At 39.9% G+C, this 19,286-nt stretch overlaps 1 protein-coding gene across 1 annotated transcript in view; it reads left to right on the top strand.

The window, feature by feature from the left end:
• The window catches only part of CNTNAP5 (contactin associated protein family member 5), a 777,193-nt gene that overhangs the window by 400,387 nt on the left and 357,520 nt on the right, over positions 1-19,286 (top strand). The window contains exon 7 of the mRNA XM_084892213.1: positions 204-347. Within this exon, the coding sequence (XP_084748339.1) occupies positions 204-347 (144 nt within the window). The remainder of the gene's footprint in view (positions 1-203; positions 348-19,286) is intronic.

Below are 19,286 nucleotides of genomic sequence, written 5' to 3' on the forward strand. Positions count from 1 at the left end.
GTTGTTTAAAAGCAATCAATTATAGTTATTTTTATGTGGGCTAATCAGTGTCCTTTAAATGGGTAATCAAGTGGCAGCTATAATTACTTGAACCACTTGCTCATGCCTACAGCTGAATCTATAGGAATTCACCCACTTTTCTTTCCTGTTACTTCAGAGTCTGTAACTAAGGTGTTCTATTTTTTCTTTTTCTCCTCATAAAGCTTAGTTTTGGCGGAATTCCAGTACCAGGCAAACCTGGGACCTTTTTAAAGAAAAACTTCCAGGGATGCATGGAAAACCTCTACTACAATGGAATAAACATAATTGACCTGGCTAAAAGGAGGAAGCATCAGATTTACACAGTGGTAAGTTGGCATCTCCTGGGCTTGGTGGTTTCTAACTCTTTACACATCCCACCCTTAGCACCTCTAAACCATGTATTTATAATCCTTTTGGAGGCCCCGTCCACCTCCTTGGAGAGGGAGGAGAGCAGGGACTTTCAATGTGAATTACTTTATTGGGAGAAACCAAGGCATTAGTGGTGCCTGGAGAATTCCGTGTTCCCAGCTATGATTTCTGAGGCAGCTGGGGTAAGTTTTACAATCGACACTGGGCCAACATGATTGTCTTTATTACCTGTGGGAAATTAAACAACAGAACCAGAGATTCTATTAAATTGGTATTGTTGAAACTTAAAATAGGGCATTTTGTGAACCAGAGGTTAAACTTTTGATGTTTTGAGATTCCCATTCAGCAAGTGAAATAAATTTTAATTACTAAATATTCTTCCTCTACAATAGATGGCAAGTTTAACGTGGAACAGGGCTGTCTTTTTCTTTGTCACTAGAGCATTTACAATGCCTCCCAGGTGCCTTGCACATGACTGGTGGTCATTAACGCTGTTTCCAACTATAGCTGCAGATTTGTCCATCTCTCCTTCCAGTTCTGTCAGTTTGGGGTCATATGTTTACAGCTCTGTGGTTCGGTGGGAACAGTAAGGATTGTCTCTTCCTGGTGGATTGGCCATTTGATCAATACATAATGCTCTTTCCTGTGTATGATAACTGCCTCTCCGTGTTATCACTGGGCTGCAGGAAAAGTCCTGGTCTGCCTCTAAGCCTTCTCTGAAGCCATCCCTGCAGGGACTGGATGGGTCCCTCCTTACTGATGGGTCCCTCCTGCACTTGACATGTGGTCTCCAATGGTCCCACAGAAGAGTTGAAGTCCAGGCTCCCTATTTAGTCTTCCCTGAGACCTGGCTGGGAGCTCTGGGTGCCGTGGGGTAGCCTGATGGTGGTGATGGGGTTTCTGTGATGCTTGGCTGGCCTGGAGCAGTTATTGTGTGAAGGTTTCTGAGGCACTGTGCTTCCTTTTTCTGTTCACTTAATTAGAGACAACAGACTTCTAATGTAGATTTTGTTCTGCACCAACTGGTCTCTGGGCTGCTAGCTTCTTCAGCAACAAGTTTGGGATACATAAGGTCAAAAGAAAACCTAGGCAACTCACCCTCTTGTTCTGTGGGCCTCACTACACTTATATATATACTGGCTTTCTTCTCTTCACTCCATATTCTTAGTTTTCTCTGACACATAATGTGTACAGACTTTTAGTTGTACCTTGTGGTAGAAATAAGGAAAATCACACTATTTCATCTTCCCAGAAGCAGAAGTTCCTTAAGGGACATGAATTTAAAACCCAGGACAAGCACGGGCCATCCTGTCATTTACAGGAAAAATGGATTCTCTTTGCAATCTGGTCACTGGGCTATCTGGTCAAACAGATTTACAGGACTTTTAAATGTTCTGCTTTCCTTTGATAAGAAGAAACTATAACTGGAATTCTATTGTGGAGTTCCATAAGTTAGCACATTTGTTAATATGCCCATTGGATTCCAGGGTGTGAGGTAAGGTTATCTGGGGGAAATCACACTTGGGTTAAAGTTGTCAACATCTTAACAAGTTTATGCCAAATGCCTGGCTGTTATTCTGAAAAGTGTTGATGATGCTAAGGGGTTTAGTTCCCTGCCAGTGTCTCTAGGAGATGCTGGCCCAGCCCTGGGCCGGACAACTCTCCCACCACCTGTGCTTAGGTTCCCCTCTAAGCACTAGTTTTCTAATGACTCCTCCCCTGAGTCTAGACCAGGAGAGTGGAGCCAAGCCATGCATATTATGCCTGTCCACCCCCCAATATATGACCAGGAGAAATTTTATAAGCCCCACCTGCCAATGCCATGGATCACACAAGCTCTGAGTGTAGTCTAGGTGACTGTCCTGACCATCAGCGCATTGGGAAGGCAGGAAAGCTTTGCCTGATGCAGGGACTGCTAGGGTGCCCACTGCAGTGCCAGGAGCTGGCAGGCAATTTGGAAAGCAAGGAGCTGAGCAAACATTGCTCACTGTCCCTGCCCAGCACTGGGCCCTCCTCCTGCAATGCCTGAGCTCAGCTGTCAATCAGGTCTCATGGCAACATTCCTAAGGGAAGTCTCCTTAGACATTATGTGTTAGAAACATTTCAATGAGATATATTAGGTAAGTTACTGCGATGTGGTGCAGAAAAGGGGAAAATGAGGAAAGACAAGGAAAAAAACCATGAATTTCTAAGTATTGGCAAACTTACCTCTTTTTTTGTGTGTGAGAATCATTAACTAAAAATATAATAAATGTTTTGCTGAGTAGAAACTACCTTAGCACTTGCCAACTTTCCTAAAATTCAGCTAGCATATTTTATTCCTCAGAGCCTAATTGGTGGTATTATTATTAGGAGGCACAATGACTCCATTTAGTACTAATGAACTTGCAAAAAAATCCCAATAAAACTGTTTTACTTTATAGATAGACAACCTTTAGTTGTAACCTTCATAATTTAAGAGGAAAAAACCACATATTTTCTTCCAAATCACTTTTATCACTTTGGTTAAGTGAGATTTTAGATCACTACACACACACACACACACACACACACACACACACACATAACCAAGTCTTTCCCCCCCTTTAGAATTCCATGTGGGAAGAAATGGTTTGCCGTCTTAATTACAAGTACAATGTCTTTTATTTCCCTAGTCAGTCTTAAACTTTCCTCAAGACACAGAATCAGCTACAAACTCAGCTTTGGTCCAAGTCCCTGAAATCGCCTCTGTGCTAAGTGAGGACCTCTAAAGGGATGGTGTCTTGGTCCTTTTCCAGTGCTCACAGACACTCTCCCAGGCCTGGCGATTTCAGAGTTAGTGGGAGATTAGGGAGCCAACACAATGCTATGCATGCATGGAAATGCCCATGCATCACAAAACGTGATGCATGGCTCCAGGGAGCACAGGCTGGGCTGCGTCCAGCTCCAGCCCACCCGCGGCTGCAGCAGCAGCAGCGTCCCCCGTGCAATCTGTCATTCCCTCCTTGCAGGACCTGCCCACTCCCTAGAGATTGAGCAGCTGCGCCAGGGGGATAATTGGATTTAGTCTTTATAGCTTTATTTGACTATAAGATGATCTTCCACATCCAGAAATGCAGTAAAACTAACAGCTTAAAATAGACATAAAAAACACCTCCCTATTCTTCCTCAAATCTTTCATCCTATGTTAATGTACCACAATATAATAAACTTTCAGGAAGTGAATGGCCCATTGAAATGTGTGTACAGTACCTATAATGGGTGTTACTATATAAATAAGAAAATATTGCCCTGCTAGTTTCCTGAGAATGATTAATTCATATCTTCCACTCCATAATAAATGATGCTTTCTCATTGTTACGTCACCTCTCCCAGAAGCTAGGGTAGTAATATGATTGTCTAGGAGTTGGCTGGGATCTCTCCAATTTATTTCCTTATAGAATTGAAAACGATATTTTTATTTAAGAAAAGAGAATAGTAAAAATATCCATTTAATGTACTTTGATTTCAATGGAAGGGAAGACAAAATAAACAAATAAAATAGTTATAGTAGAACTCTGGTTACAAATTGGCTTTGGAACTAACTGACCATGTCAATTCACTTCTGTGTCTCCAAATAATGGCAATCAGGCACTGGCTGGGTGATGACTAATACGAAGCGATTACAATTAAGGCTAATATTGCTGAACAGTATCTAGGGAAGCGGCAGTCTTCTCAGCTCACTGCTCCTGGCAGCACGAGAAGAACCTAAAGGGGGATGAACTAGTCTCCAACCCATGCTCTCTCTTAAATACCTCAAATGGCATTAAATAAAATTAAAGATGTAAAATAGGGGAAGTTATAGAATCAAAGTCCAAGTGTTAAGATTGACTCTGTATTTTGCACAATACAAAGTCCACAGTAAGTACTCAAAAAGTTGGACCTATTATTAAGAAAAATTTCTACTCCTCCATTTGACCAAAGTGGGCAAGCAAATGAGTATTTATTGTCATTTTAGGCAGACAATGGATGAATCACACACAGTTTTCATTCTATGATCCCAGACAATAATAGAAGTAGATTGGAGAGAGCTCATGTACTACCATCTGAGTCTGAAGATTAGTGTACTCAAAAACTGTATACATTATGAAGTGAGTTTTGGGTTACAGATGTTATAAAACTTATTCATCTAATTCATTTGAGGAAATTTAATGGATAATTCTAGACCAGATTTGCTTAAATGATGTGCTCCTATAAATACAGCTTTTAGAAAAGACCTTACCCAGGGAACTTGGAATAACAAGCATACTAAGTAACAGTGGGGTTGGGGGAGTTTATTACCTTCTGTCTCCCTCTCTGTCATTCACCTCATTGGAGCATAACTGTTTATTTTTTGCAGCTCTGAAGCCAAAGAAACGCATTCAGAGATAAGTATAAGCGTACGATGACAACAGACACACATTCACACCTGAATTCACACACACACACACACACACACACACACACACACGCACACACGCACACACACACACACATCTAACAACCTTTGTCTTACCTTCCTATGACCCAGAAGTTCATGAAAATTGCTCAGCGAACACTCCCTAGTGTCTAGTGAAGCCTATAATCTCTTCAGCTTGTCCCTGGGATCATGTTTTATCCCTGGAGCCTGCTCTGTGATAAATTACACTTTGCCTTGATGGAAGACATCATCTGAAAAAGCACTGACTTATCATGTCTTCTCTCCAAGCACTCCTGCTGTCTTCCACTGCCATTGACCAGCCTGACATTCACATCACCTGCTTCTACATCATATGTTCCTCATTCCCTAGAAAAATCATTTCCGAGTTAGTAGCATCCAGAGGAGGTACTCCTTTCTTTCTTTGAAAAAACTGAAATAGTTTCAAGGTCATATGAGAAAAAATGTTACTTAAAATTAAAAAAAAATAACAATAAAATGGTCATCCTTTCTGAAAATTATTCTACTTTAAATCAGTGTTATAGCTTTGAAGGTGACCTGTTTCATCAGTTCATGTAAGGAAATCATTACCTGAAGTTTTTAAAAACTACTTTAGACTGCTAAAACATATATAACTATACTAATAAAAGGGTAATATGCTAATTAGACCAGGTTGACTGGATATCTTAGGGACATCCAACTTCCTTCCAGACAAAGCCACAGTGGCAGGGGCCAAGGCAGAGGCAGTTAAGGGTGATCAGGTTGGCAGGAGAGCAAGCAGTTAAGGGGTGATCAGGGCAGCAGGGGAGCAGTTAGGGGGTGGCCAGGCTGGCATGGGGACAATTAGGGTGTAGCCAGGTTGGCAGAGGGGGCAGTTAGGGGTGACCAGGTCAGCGACCAGACCCACAGGGGCGCAGTTAACAGGAGACAAGGCTGGAAAGGGGCCAGTTAGGGGGCAATCAGGCAGACAAGCAAAGGCAGTTAGGGAAGATCAGGCAGGCAGGTGGAGTGGTTAGGGGCAACCAGGCAGGCAGGCAGATGAGCGGTAAGGAGCCTGTGGTCCCAAATTACAAAAGGGATGTCCAACTGTTGGTTTAGGACCCAGTGGGAGGGGTCTAAACCAGCAGTCGGACATCCCCTGAGGGATCCCAGATATATATACAGAACACCCAGCCAGAGAAAAAGAAAACACTGTTCTCATTTTATTTTCATTTTTAAAATACATATTTTATATATCATAGACTGTATTTTATTGACAGATTTATATCTTGCTTTTTATGGTTAATATTTTCATTAAATATTTTCTATCTTTAAATGTGTATGAAAATTATTTAATATATTTACATATAAGCATCAACACATCATTTAAATATTAAATTCATCATAGTTTAAGATTCTATCATGTTAAATTTAGTCTTGAATTTTTACTGCCAAAAACAATTATAAAAATAGATTTTTTTGACTCAACCCATATTGTTTAAAGTCTTTACCAACTTCCCTACCCACCCACAGTGTACAGAGGAACATGACTCTCCTACCAGTTTCACCTTATGCTTCCCAGACATTTGAATATTCAAATGAATTTTTAAATGAGGCTAAATTAAAGTTGGAATTAACTCAGTTTATTCTCTTCAAACTTTCAGCTAATGAGTTGAGCATGTTTATTTTCTCCCCAATAATAATACCAATGATAGTCCCCTCATTTGAAGACATTTTGCTTCAGAGAACTGTCTTAAAGACAATGTCAATGTTAATTCCTGAGGACAGTGAGAGGAATAACAGAAGAACCTGCCTTTGTATTAGTTCTTCTGTCCCTAAAACATCTGTGACAGGCAGATATTATAATTTACTCTTTATACTAAAGATACTCATGCTAGGACTAGGCAAAGTCAATGATATATAGTCAACAACTGAGTCACTCACAATCTTCTTCCTCTTCTTCTGGAAAATCAACTTTTATTATTTTTCATTATACATCTGTTTTTCCTAGGGCTCTGAATGACTTTCATGTCAAGTTGAAGAAATATATGCAAAGCTGGACAGATTCATGAATAGTGCCACTGACCTGGGAATTGAAGACCAATGAGATGTTTCAGAAATGGCCCCTATGTAGTTTGTTAACTGTCAAATAACTTTCTCTTGGGTGCCTCTTCCATGTAAGAGCTTAGGGGCAGAATCCTTGCCTTTGGAAACAGAAAGAAAAGTAGCAGCAGAGGGTGGAGTGTCTGGAGGAAGCCTAAGGTGGCTGTGGCCCTGGCATGAGCTTCCAACTGGTCCCAAAGCTCAGTGTATCTAGCCTCTGGTATCTGGCTGCCGGGTTCTTCCTCCAAGGAGGAAGGAGATGGATGAGAACCTTGCACAGGGATTAAGTGCTTCCTCAGAAACTCAGCCCTCTGTTAGCAATAACCCTTTTATTTCTATAAGATGAATAGAATCTTTTGAGCTTGGATTTTGAATCCTTCATAAACCAATATATAAAAGTTTATGTCACATAGTTTCTCACCAGAGCTTCTTCTTTCCCACTGAGGCATAGACTATCCACTCCTCCTGGAACTCACTCTGTGCATGGCCTCCTCTTAGCCTTTCATTCTGTGCTCTCTCACAGCAGCTGAGATACCTTTCTTCATCTTCCTTCCTTTCATGCCCAGCCCCAGACTAGCCATCCTTCTCCAAGTAGCACCCTGAACCATAGGGATACTCACAATATTTGTCTGATTCTCAGAGGCAGAGCAGAGTTGTGGAGCCCCCAGAGCTGTATCAACCATGGAATCTTGAGTTTTGTCTTGTGGTGAGGCTATGGGTAACTGGAAGTCAGGTAGAGAAACCTAGGTTTCAGGGGCTTTGGGACAAACAGAAAGTTTTAAAATTATAAAAATGAAACCACACTTAGGGTGTACTAGTGTAAAACCTCTGCATCTCCATTCGGAATGAGTCCTCTCCAGTGGATTGTCTGTGTTAGGAAGTCCTGGGGCTAGGTGCAAACTGGATAAAAGTAGGTGCTATGGTCCATAAGCAGAATCTATTGGTTTAGGAAAATAGTGGCATAGAATGTGCTGTCATTGGATGTGCTTAATGCCTTTCAGACACATCTTCTCCTCAGAACCTCTGTCAAGCTCTCGGGTCAATTATGCTTTCCTTGCTGTCACCCACACATTTACACAATATGATACAACTTAGCACTTGATTCATCATCATCATCATCATCAAAATAAAGTTTTTGAATACTTACTGTGCTCATGGCTAATGATCCTTGCCTCTAATGGATGAGGAACTTTAGCCATTTGTACACCATTCGTATCTATAGAAGCAAGCAGCTGTCCTTTTTAAATTAAATTCAAAATAGTGTGGCTGTTAACTGGTTAAACCTCTCTCTGCTCCAGCATCCACACACCATTTCCGAATTCAAAATTCAAAACTGATGCTGTGACGTTGGCCTTCGCCTCACACGTGCTTCCTGCTCTCCTGCCCACCAGCCATTTTGCTGGTCACTCCTCTCCTTCGCACTGCACGGGCCTGTATGGTTTGACATGCACTCTTTATTTGTTTCATCACCTTTATTACTCTTACTAAGTACCTCTGGTTTTTCCACAGTTTTCTGCTTCCTTGCTCTGACTACACCACATGCCCTCCAGCCTGAGATGTTGACAGTGCTTCCAAATACCACACACCAGCCACTACTCACTATTGGCAGAATTCAAAGGCAGCCTACAGGAGTTTAGAAAGAGTGGTCACAGGGCTGTTAGTAAAAATACACTTAGTAAAAGTGTGGGAACTTGACATGAACATTGAAGGATAACACTTAAATAATTCCAGGGTGATAAAAAGGCAGTCCATGCAGAGGAATGGTCTATGCAAAAGCTCAAGTACTTCTAGGGAACAATATGTTTTATTCCAATCTAGTTGTTTGCAAGAGTTTCTCCTATCACAAAGTTTCACAAAATAAACTTAGCTTTCTGTGTCACTCACAGTAATTTTAGATAAAGGTGTTATGTGTTGAGGAAGAATAGGATCTTTATTTTTTAAATTTATCCTAAATAAATTTTCACTGACTTCAGGGGATGAGAGAGAGAGAGAGAGAGAGAGAGAGAGAGAGAGAGAGAGAGAGAGAGAGAGAGAGAGACTGATGATGATGATGAGAGTCATTGTTCCACTGCCTCCTACTGGGGATCCAGCCAACAACCCAGACCAGGAATCAAACTAAATGCCTTGACCAGGAATCAAACTAGAACCTCCTGGTCCATAGGTCAAAGTTCAACCATTGATCAACACTGGCCAGGAAGGGTATGAGCTTTGAAGCCAGTAAGGTTAAACCTCAGAACTACCACATAATAACTATAGAATCTGGATATAACAGTCACTCCTAAGATATTATAGGCATTGAATCACTAACAGTTAATAACAAGGTCACAATTACATTGATTGCCCCATTTTGCTCATCATTTCTTATTGTATATTCCCCACAAAGAAACAGTTCTGTGATTGTGTCTCTCCTCTTCTGTAAATGACCTTTTACAAGTACAACACCAACTTCACATCAGTGATTACGAGGATGTTAAGGGACACCCACCCCTATAAGAATATAATGAAAACTAGGGACACATTTTATTTTGAATAACATTTTAGGGGCACAGAGATGTGCTGAAGCTCCCATGAACCACAGTCAAGAGCTTCAGGTTAAACTTTAAATTAGGAGAACAGTAGATAACATTAAATCTTTTCTCAATATTTACTAAACCTTAATCATCTTATGTAAGTGTTCCTCTTCCAGTCACCAGCACCCTGATTAATCGGGGGCCCTGACCCCACATCAGTTCCATGTGGGCTAGCTTCTCAGGAACTCTTACCTCCTTTTACAAGCTTATTTCAAATGAATATTTTTAATATAAATATTTTTAGCTAGAAGCAGATGCTTAACTGTTAAAATGTTGTAAAAGAAGATTGTGAGGGGTTCAGAAATAGCAATTACAAGAAGTCAGGTCCTTCCTCTATGCAGAGAGAAACCAAGGCCAAAGCAAGCTCACCCTGCCCACCTCCCAGGCCACAATTCAGGGAGTCCTGATTACCAGGGGAATCCTGCAGCCCGCAGAGAGCAGAGACTCTTGCCAGAAAGCATAGGTCTCAGCTGCCTGTGGAAGCTCACCAACAGGGCTTGCGGACTGAGTGCACACCTGGAGCTCACTTTGCAGAGCCTCTGGGCTCCCATGGCAAACACTAATGGAGGGAAGGAACCGGGTGGAGGGAAGTATCTCCAAAGGCTACCCCCGTCCCCGCAGTGCCCTCTATGCCGTCTACTGCAAAGCCTAACTTTGGGCCAGGGCACAAAAGAGAAATGTTCATAGGGTCCAACTCTAATAGCAGCATCAGGACAAAGACTGTGGCTTTGGAGCTGAGACTCAGAAACCTAACTTATTTTCTTTGAAAATTTAGATTAAAAATTAGCTGCCCTGGACATCTACAATAAAGAGTTGGGAACACAAAGGGCGGTACACATATGCTCATGACTCAGCGTCGCCTGCCACAGCCTTAGACAATAATAGCATGTCTCACACGGGTGTGAAATACAAACCATTTAACTCAGTCACTACAAATTTCAGTACAATCCCTCTCTTTAGGGACCCACGGAATTTATTATATTAGAGAGAATTTCTCGTACTCAAAGATTAGGTAGACTTGCTTTAGAAGTGCCCAAACAATTTTTCAGTGGACGGAAATTGTGCCAAATACATATATGCTACAATTCTCACACAAAGCAAATTATACCTAAAGGTTTTCTCATGCAGCTTGCTCCCCCTCCTCCTTTGAAATTGTTTTAGTTTCTCACTATTTCTTTTGAATTTTATCTAATACCTTAGCTGAGCTCTTCACTCCATTTCTGCCACCCCTCAGGTTTACCCATTCTGCCCTTGGCAACCTTGCTGATGACATAGAAGGTCCCAAGTTCCCCTTGCTTCAGCCAGAAAAACAAGTCCTTTGAGAGGCATTCATATCTTCCCTCACTGCATCAATCTAATCTATCTTAGCTATTTAAAAAGAATATTTTAATGCAAGTAAAAAGACTGTCTATGCCTTTAAGAAAGTAGCTCAGAGATCAGAATAAGGCTGAGAAGACACAGTCAGCCTCCGGTGCTCATTTGATGTGTCTGGTGGAAGCTCACATTGGAACAGATTTGGGATGATGGAATGCCTCAAACCCACGATCCACTTCAGTTCTGTGCGCTGCGTGGCCAAGGCTGCAAGCAGAGCTTGTGAAGAATGCTGCAGCGGCCACAGCTGATGATCACACCCCAGAAAGGATCACTCAGCGCCAGCTCCCGGGGCGAGGGGGCTCCGGCAGAACCAGAGGAGGCCTTAGTCTCCCAGGCAGCTGTGATGTGTGGTCTTCATTCCACACGCATGGACAAGTATGATTCTCCACACTGGAACACAGTGGAAACCCACTCCACATGCTTGTTTTTTTTTTTAATATTTTTTTATTGATTTTTCACAGAGAGGAAGGGAGCTAGAAATGTCAATGAGAGAGAAACATCGACCAGATGCCTCTTGCACACCCCCTACTGGGGATGTGCCTGCAACCAAGGTACATGCCCTTGACCGGAATCGAACCTGGGACCTTTTTGTCTGCAGACCTATGCTCTATCCACTGAGCCAAACCGGTTTCGTCCCCACATGCTTTCAGTAAATCAGGGAGCATGTGAATGTATCAGACTTTTAATTCAGTGTGATGACCATCAAAAAAAAGTAGGACAATTTAAGGATCTTTTCTTCATGATTTTACCCATAAGTGTTGGTGTTGATAATGAGGGATTGGAGCTCTATGCTGTGTGTGTGATTTCGGGGGCTGAGGACAGATGCCTGCAGCCCTCACACCCTTTGTAGGAGGCAGTGGCTCTGCGTTTTGGAGAGCCGGCAGGTGATCAGGGCAGAAGCTGCTCTGGGAAAGCGCAGGAACCCCAGGCCTCTCCCCATTTAACTAAGCAGCCAACGGACTAACCCAGAGTATTTTGAAAATAATATACAATTCTCATCTCCATTAAAAATGGATATTTACACATTACAGCAAATGTTGGTCAACACAGAAAAATAGAAAGAAAGAAAAAATACCTGCATTCTCAACAAAGCCTACCACAATATTATTAAAAAATATATTTTTTCTAATCCTCAATTTTTAAAGGAATAGCCTTTAAATATTGTATTCCATAGTTCCTCTTATCTGGACACCAGTCAGATTGGCTCGTAAGGCCCACTGTGATGGCCTCATTTGTCATAACCACCCCTTTAATGTCCTCATCCCCAAATACAGCCACATCCATAGATGCAAGGGGCTAGTGATTCAACATTCAGCCTGTAACACTCACGTAAGGTTTTATTATGGGAGACCACTTACTTTGCTTGTATAAGCTGTCTATTGCAGAAATGCAAAAGTAATTTTCCTCTAGACGTTCTAAGTTTTACTTTTTGATGGGTTAATTACGAAATGAACACGAGATAGCTTAAGAGGAGGAAATGTCCGAAGTTACTACATATGTGCACACGGGGTTCCATGTTCCAGGAGGAAAGGAGAAGCAGCATACACTGGCGTGAGGCTCAGTGCCATCTGGACTAAGGAGGGGAGTCTGGGCTGGGACCCCAAAGGGAGAGCAGGCCATGTCAGGCAGGTGAGACAGAGCCACCACATGGCAAACAGCCCGCTGGCCGCCAGGCACATGGGCCACAGAGGGGCTGGCGCTGCTGGATTCCCTGCCTGAACTCTGGTTCCCATGTGCGGAGAGGAGTATGGGGCCCTGCTCCCTGCCTGAAGCAGGTTCTTCTACCCAAATATCTTTTTTTAAAAAATATATTTTATTGATTTTTTACAGAGAGGAAGGGAGAGAGATAGAGAGTTAGAAACATCGATGAGAGAGAGTCATCGATCAGCTGCCTCCTACACACCCCCTACCGGGGATATGCCCGCAACCAAGGTACATGCCCTTGACCTGAATCGAACCCGGGACCCTTCAGTCTCCAAGCCGACGCGCTATCCATTGAGCCAAACCGGTTCTTCTACCCAAATATCTTAAGGCAGGTTTATGTGTGTGTGTGTCTGTGGGTCCAAATATTATTATTGCTTCTTAATAACCAGCTTAAAGTCAGTATCTCAGAAGGCATACACTGCTCCCCTTTAGTCTTGTCTTTGAAACTTTGAATAAGAAGTTTCTGATGTGGAAGCTAAATGGGCAGATTGCTCCAGGTTTCATTGACCTAGTCACTCAGTCCTGAGAAAGCTTCCTTCAGTTCACCGTGTGCCTCACTCTGGAGGAATGATGCAGGTGGGCTCCTGGACTAGGCATGTATGTGCAAGGAAGCAATCAGGTCTTCAATGGGAGGCCCTTCTGTGGAAACAAGATAAAAACACAGATTAGCCCTAGTGGTCTGGCTCAATGGATAGAGTATTGGCCTGTGGACTGAAAGATCCTGGGCTAGATTCCAATCAAGGAATGGATTGTGGGCTCCATCCTCAATAGGGGGGTGCAAGAGGAGGCCAACCAATGATTCTTTTTTCATCATTGATGCTTCTACTTCTCTCTCCCTCTCCCCCTCTCTCTCCCTCTCTCTCTCCTCTTCCCTCTCTCTCTCTCTCTCTGAAAATTAACAAAAATATTAAGACAAAACAAATAGAGAGCAACCAATGGACTTGTATGCATGCATATTAGCGTAACCAATGGACACAGACACTGGAGGGGTGGGGGCTTGCCTGGTGTTGGAATGGCTGGAGATTCTGTCAATTGAGGAAAAAGAAGACATGTGAATCTTTAGACAATAAATAGATTTTAAAAATAACAACAAAAAACAAAGGTAAATGTTTAGAGCAGGTTATAAACAGCTTTGAGCCTGAGTCACTGACATGGAGAACATTTCTGATGCCAGGCTGGGATGAGGGCAGGCAAGGACAGCCTCATGATTCCCCTGCTCTGCAGTTCCAGTGACTCTGGTGATGTCCCTGGCTGATGAGGCAAGCTCTTGGTCTGTCTGTGTACATTGCAAAAGACAGGAAGAGCGAGCGTGGAAACAGGAGCTTTGCCATTTCCCTGACAATATATCTGCTGCAGTGTGCAGACTTCAAGAAAAGGGTAGTTGTGTTCTCAATGATTCTACGTCAGAGAATGGGGGAAAGCTAAAAATGTTGGCTCAGAAACTTGTAACCAAATGTTTGAGAAAATTAGAAGAATACAACATCCAGTCCAATTTAGGAGTTAAGAAGACTAGAATTTAATATCCATAAGTGTGTGTGTGTATTTTAGCTTTTACCGAAACACACATTTTCTCTCTAAAATAATCCTCAGTTTTCTCACCACAGTAGCCACATGAAACTAATTTATTTGGAAGTAAATGTAGTTTCAATAAATTTGCCTCTTTTTGGGGCATAAATACAAGATTGTTCATATAGACTTTTAAATCTGCTTTCCTGCAATTTTTCACAAGAGAGCTCCAGGTTGAACTTAAAAAAGCCTTTTGAGTCTAAGAGTCTAAGACAAATACAAAGTCTATCATACTTAGCCTGGAGTACCTTTAGATTTGGGCCAGTTTTTCTCTTCTCAAGTTCCCCAAAATATTGTGATATTTCTATGCCTGCCAGAGGGTGACTTCTTTACTCACCTGGTAAAGCTTCTGTTGTTATCCAAGGGCTTTCATAGTCACTCTTGTTTCTTCAGAGCATGCATGCTCCTCTCAAACATGGCATTCAAACAAAAGTTTTGTTAATATTACAGTTTTTGGTATGTCATATAACAAATAGATTACAGTGTTATTAAACTTAGGAAAATGCCCAGATTGCTATGAAAATAATAGTCACTTATTTTTTAAATTCTGGAGAGAAAGGTAGGGATAAAAATGATAAATTTTTTTAAAATATATTTTATTGATTTTGTACAGAGAGGAAGAGAGAGAGTTAGAAACATCGATGAGAGAGAATCATTGACCAGCTTCCTCTTGCACACCCCCTACTGGGGATGTGCCCACAACCAAGGTACATGCCCTTGACCTGAATCTAACCTGGGACCTTTTAGTCCACAGGCCGATGCTCTATCCACTGAGCCAAACGGGTCTCGGCAAAATGATAAATGTTTTAATTCTGCTTTAAAAGTTATAATTTATCAAATTGCTCTAAAGTCATATGTAGTTTAAGAGAAACATATTTCCTTATATCTAGAAAATAAGAGGTTGAAAACAATCAGAAACATTTCAAACAAAAAGTCATAAAAATTAATCATCTTCATCAATTAATTCAGTCTCATGTAATTAATTCTTATATATCTTTATCTTCTGTTACCAGTTTTATGAATCCAGTTTTTCTTAGAGTTTGGCAAGTCTTCATCCAGTTTAAGGTCTGATCTGAAATTTTATCAGAAACCTGTATTTTGGAATGAGTCAGAGTCCCCTCAATAGATCCTTCTAAAGATAAAACATATTTACAAAAAACACCAAAGCAAAACAAGAACTTTCTTTAAATGACAAAAACAAAAACACCTTAGAATGGCATGGTTAAAGATCTAAATCCAATGAAATTGAAAAAAATAAATTTTCTTTTCTTTATAACACACAACATTCTGAGATAACTACAATTACAATTGAAAATATTATATCAGGATATAGAAATTTCATATGATTTTTGCAACATATACTGATAGTATGTACCCATGTAATAATACTACAGGCCTGGTGCATTATTTTACAATGCTTACTATGCAATTTAATGCACCAAATACACATAAGTAATTTAACATTTCTCTTTCATTAGAACAACAACAACAAAAAAAATCTAACCTTTTGAGGTTATCCAGGTCAAGGAAAGACTTCATCTAAAATTTGAATTTTGAGAAATTTGTCAAACATATTAAAATATTTGAACATTTGACTAACAAGATCACAGATCATTCTGAAACAATATTTAATTAGTCAATCAACTAAAGTGACAATAAAATATTTCAACGACAAATATAGAAGATTACATAATTTGTTATCAAAGCTTTAGTTTTTATTATAGAGGCAGTTCCATTTTCCTAAGTAGTCAGGGACCTGATTTAGACAACATAAAGCACAGAAAATTATTTTGGTAAAACACAGAATCTTTGCTTTCTATGCAGAAAACTTTATATAATCTTATTATGAGCAATCCAATCAGTACAGTCCTTTTAATAGGATAAGAGGAAACAAAATTCTAATTTTTCCTGACCTTACTTTTAATATTTAAATTCACTTAATTATATTCATTCCAGTCTTAGTCACCTTATCACCCATGAAATTTTCTTTCTCAAGATTCCATTTCATAAGCCTGCACAACTTTTGAAAATTCCCTCAAAAACTGCATTTTCATAATTTATACCCTTTTTTACCCAAAACATACATTAATTTCATTTCATCTTAATTAGAATTTTTAATCATTAGAAACTTTAATGCTTAGAAAAAACTAACAAACAAACAAACAAACAAAATTAATAAGTAAGAAATTAGCTTTCTTTAGACTGATACAAATATAAATATATTTCATAACCTCTAGAAAGATAGGTTCTTTAATTGGCATATATATTTAATACTTTTTAGAAACATGCTTTCTCAATAAAGTGTAAGACACATTCATTTGTAAATCTTCCTCCCCCAAACAAAACAAAAGCATAGGATTGACCATGAAGTTGTTAGGGACCCTGATGCTTGGGTCCTTCTGCTTGGCTGTTCTTACCCTGTTGCTTCGCCCTGAGGGTACCACAGGCTTCCAGAACCTTAGGCCTTCCATCCACATGGAAGAGCAAAAGGAGAGAAGGCTAAGCAGTGCCCCTGCCTGCTGAGAGAGTACCCCACTGAGAGCCCCCCCAGAAAGCCCCACACAATGTTTCTGCCCTGCCTTACCTCACAGGCCAGACTGAATCACCTGGCCACAATGCCTGCAGAGGCAGTGGGGAAATGTGGTCACCCGGCTGAGCATAAATTGGAGCTCCTCTACCCAGAAAGGCAAGGAGATGTGACTTTGAGTATTGACCAGGTGTCCCTGCCAAAATCTCTTTGAAGACCAAGGTCAGTAAAAGGCAGTTCTCACACAAGAAATGAAATAATTTATATTTCAGTGTCACATTAGGAAAGCCCAATCTGACATCACCATTATAGCAAGGCTCTAGAGTTGTGCTGTCCTATATGGTAGCCAAAGCCATATGTGGCTATTGAGCATTGAAATGTGGCTAGGTCAATTTGAGATGTGTTACAAGGGTGAAAATAATCTCAATAATTTTAATATAGATTGCATGTTTAAATAATATTTGTATGTTTTGAGCTAAAAAAATATTCAAACTAAAGTTGATATCTTTCATTTTACTTTTTAAAAATTTACTTATTTAATAATTTTATACCATTATTTTCAGGTATATAACATAATGATTTGATATTTGTATACATAGTGAAATGATCATAAATCTACTTAAGATCTATTTCTATGATTAGTTTTCATAACTACCAAAAAGTTTTAAATTGCATATGTGGCTTTCATTATATTTATATTAAACAAAATTTTAAAATGCCTTTATTGTTTAAAATATTACAGATGTCCCCCTCCCCCCCCCCATTGACCCCTTCTATCCTTCTTCTGCCCCCTCCCCAGGCTTTCACTGTGCTTCAATGGGTTATGCAGGTTTGCATGTAAATTCTTTGGTTTGATGTAGACTATTACCCTAAATTTATGTATTGTAGTGCATGCTCTATCATTTCAAATTGCTCTTATTAGGAAAACTTTTTAAACCTATACATAAACCCTCTTTGTTTATGTACAGTGATAATAGCAATAATCATAATTACATATAATTCTCCCCATTTATAAAACATTATTGATACAATTGAAATACTGACTTTTATAAGATACTTGTTATTGAGCTGCAAATTTTCTTAGTTTTCTAAGCCAATTGGTGAAAGTTTCCCTTCACACTTATTTGTTCCTTTTCCAATCTCTATCCAAGAACCAAGATGCACTCTCTGTGTTTTGAGATCTCAGAACTTTTGTTTCTCACTAATGTGGATTTAATCATAGTAGCACCAATATGTGCTCATAGAGTGGACAGTTGCTTTGTGTGGGGGGCAAGCAAAGTAGTTTGGAAAAGAAAGCTTATTCCAAAGGAAAAAGTTAACATTCACACACACACACACACACACACACACACACACGCACACACACTCACAGTCTTCCTTTGTCCGTATCCTACTGTAATGATTTGTTACCTTGGCCTTGAGTAGAGTAGACACACAACTAAAAATTGCAGTAGAGAAAACATACAATTCTGCAATTATTCAGAAGTGGAAACCATTTGAAAAATAGTAGTCAAATGAGGGTTTCATATCCAGCTGCTTCTATCCCTCTACTTAGATTAACTACTATTCTTTCTCAATAATCCACACTAATGCCCTTGATAGTAGTTTCTAATCCTGAATATTGCAATGAAACCTTTCAAATAAAATACTTGGAAAACTATTTCACCAATCATCATCATTGTAATAAATTAAAAACTGAGAGAAATTAATTATGTAAATAAAAATAGAGATAATTCCACTACCCAAAGACAATCAGTATTTTACAAATTAGTTTTATTCTATATCTACCTGTTTATATAGGTCTGTTTTGTCTGATTTATATGGGCAAATTCGTATTGTTTTCTTTATTTGGTATTATATTATAAACAATTTTATGTTTTCCATAAACATTGCTATTAGTGATGGCAAAAGAGTATGTCATGTGAAAATACCATAATTTATCTAAGTATTTCTTCAATTTTAGACCCAGGTATTTTATTACAAATAATGGTGCTTATTGTATAAATCTTAGGCCAATGTCAAATTATTTCCTGAGAATAGATTTCTAGAAGTGAAAGATAAGTACCAAAAAGGATTATTAATATTTTGACCTTCTTAACTTATATTTTTATATAGCTTTCACAATATTTAGTACAAAAATTAAAGAATGTTCAGAACAGAGTTATAGCTTTAACCTGTGCCTTAAAACTAAGGTCTTTGTGTCTACTTTTCATGACTTTCCATTCCCCAGTTCCCATAGTCTGGATTTTATTTCTAGGTAAAAGGAACTGCCCTTTGAAAAAGCCAAAAACTCAGATGGGAGTGTTTTTTGCACACAATGAGCACAAAACAGAGTCAGAAACGGAGGCACACACAGGCAGGAGGAGGAGCAGGAAGTGGGAGCTGGTAGACCCAGGAAAGGCAAAGGCAGTAGAGTCTCAAAGGCCAAAGGTGGTCTGTCATTGGGCCCCGTTGACTGGTGCGTGTAGGCAGTCAGCTCATAGGGGGTCAGAGGAGAGGGCTGTGTGAGGAAACACCTGTGTGAGCCTGCCTGCACTTTAGCCATAAATAGGGCATTCCCTCCAATCTAAAGATGCTTCTTTCCAGAGTGTTCCACAAATGAAAACCCAAGAAATTTGTTTCTCTCCTTAAAGTCTTTTTTAAATTTTTTTCTTACAGA

The sequence above is a fragment of the Pipistrellus hanaki genome (genome assembly GCF_964339955.1).
Source record: "Pipistrellus hanaki genome assembly, chromosome: 8".
Classification (NCBI taxonomy): domain Eukaryota; kingdom Metazoa; phylum Chordata; class Mammalia; order Chiroptera; family Vespertilionidae; genus Pipistrellus; species Pipistrellus hanaki.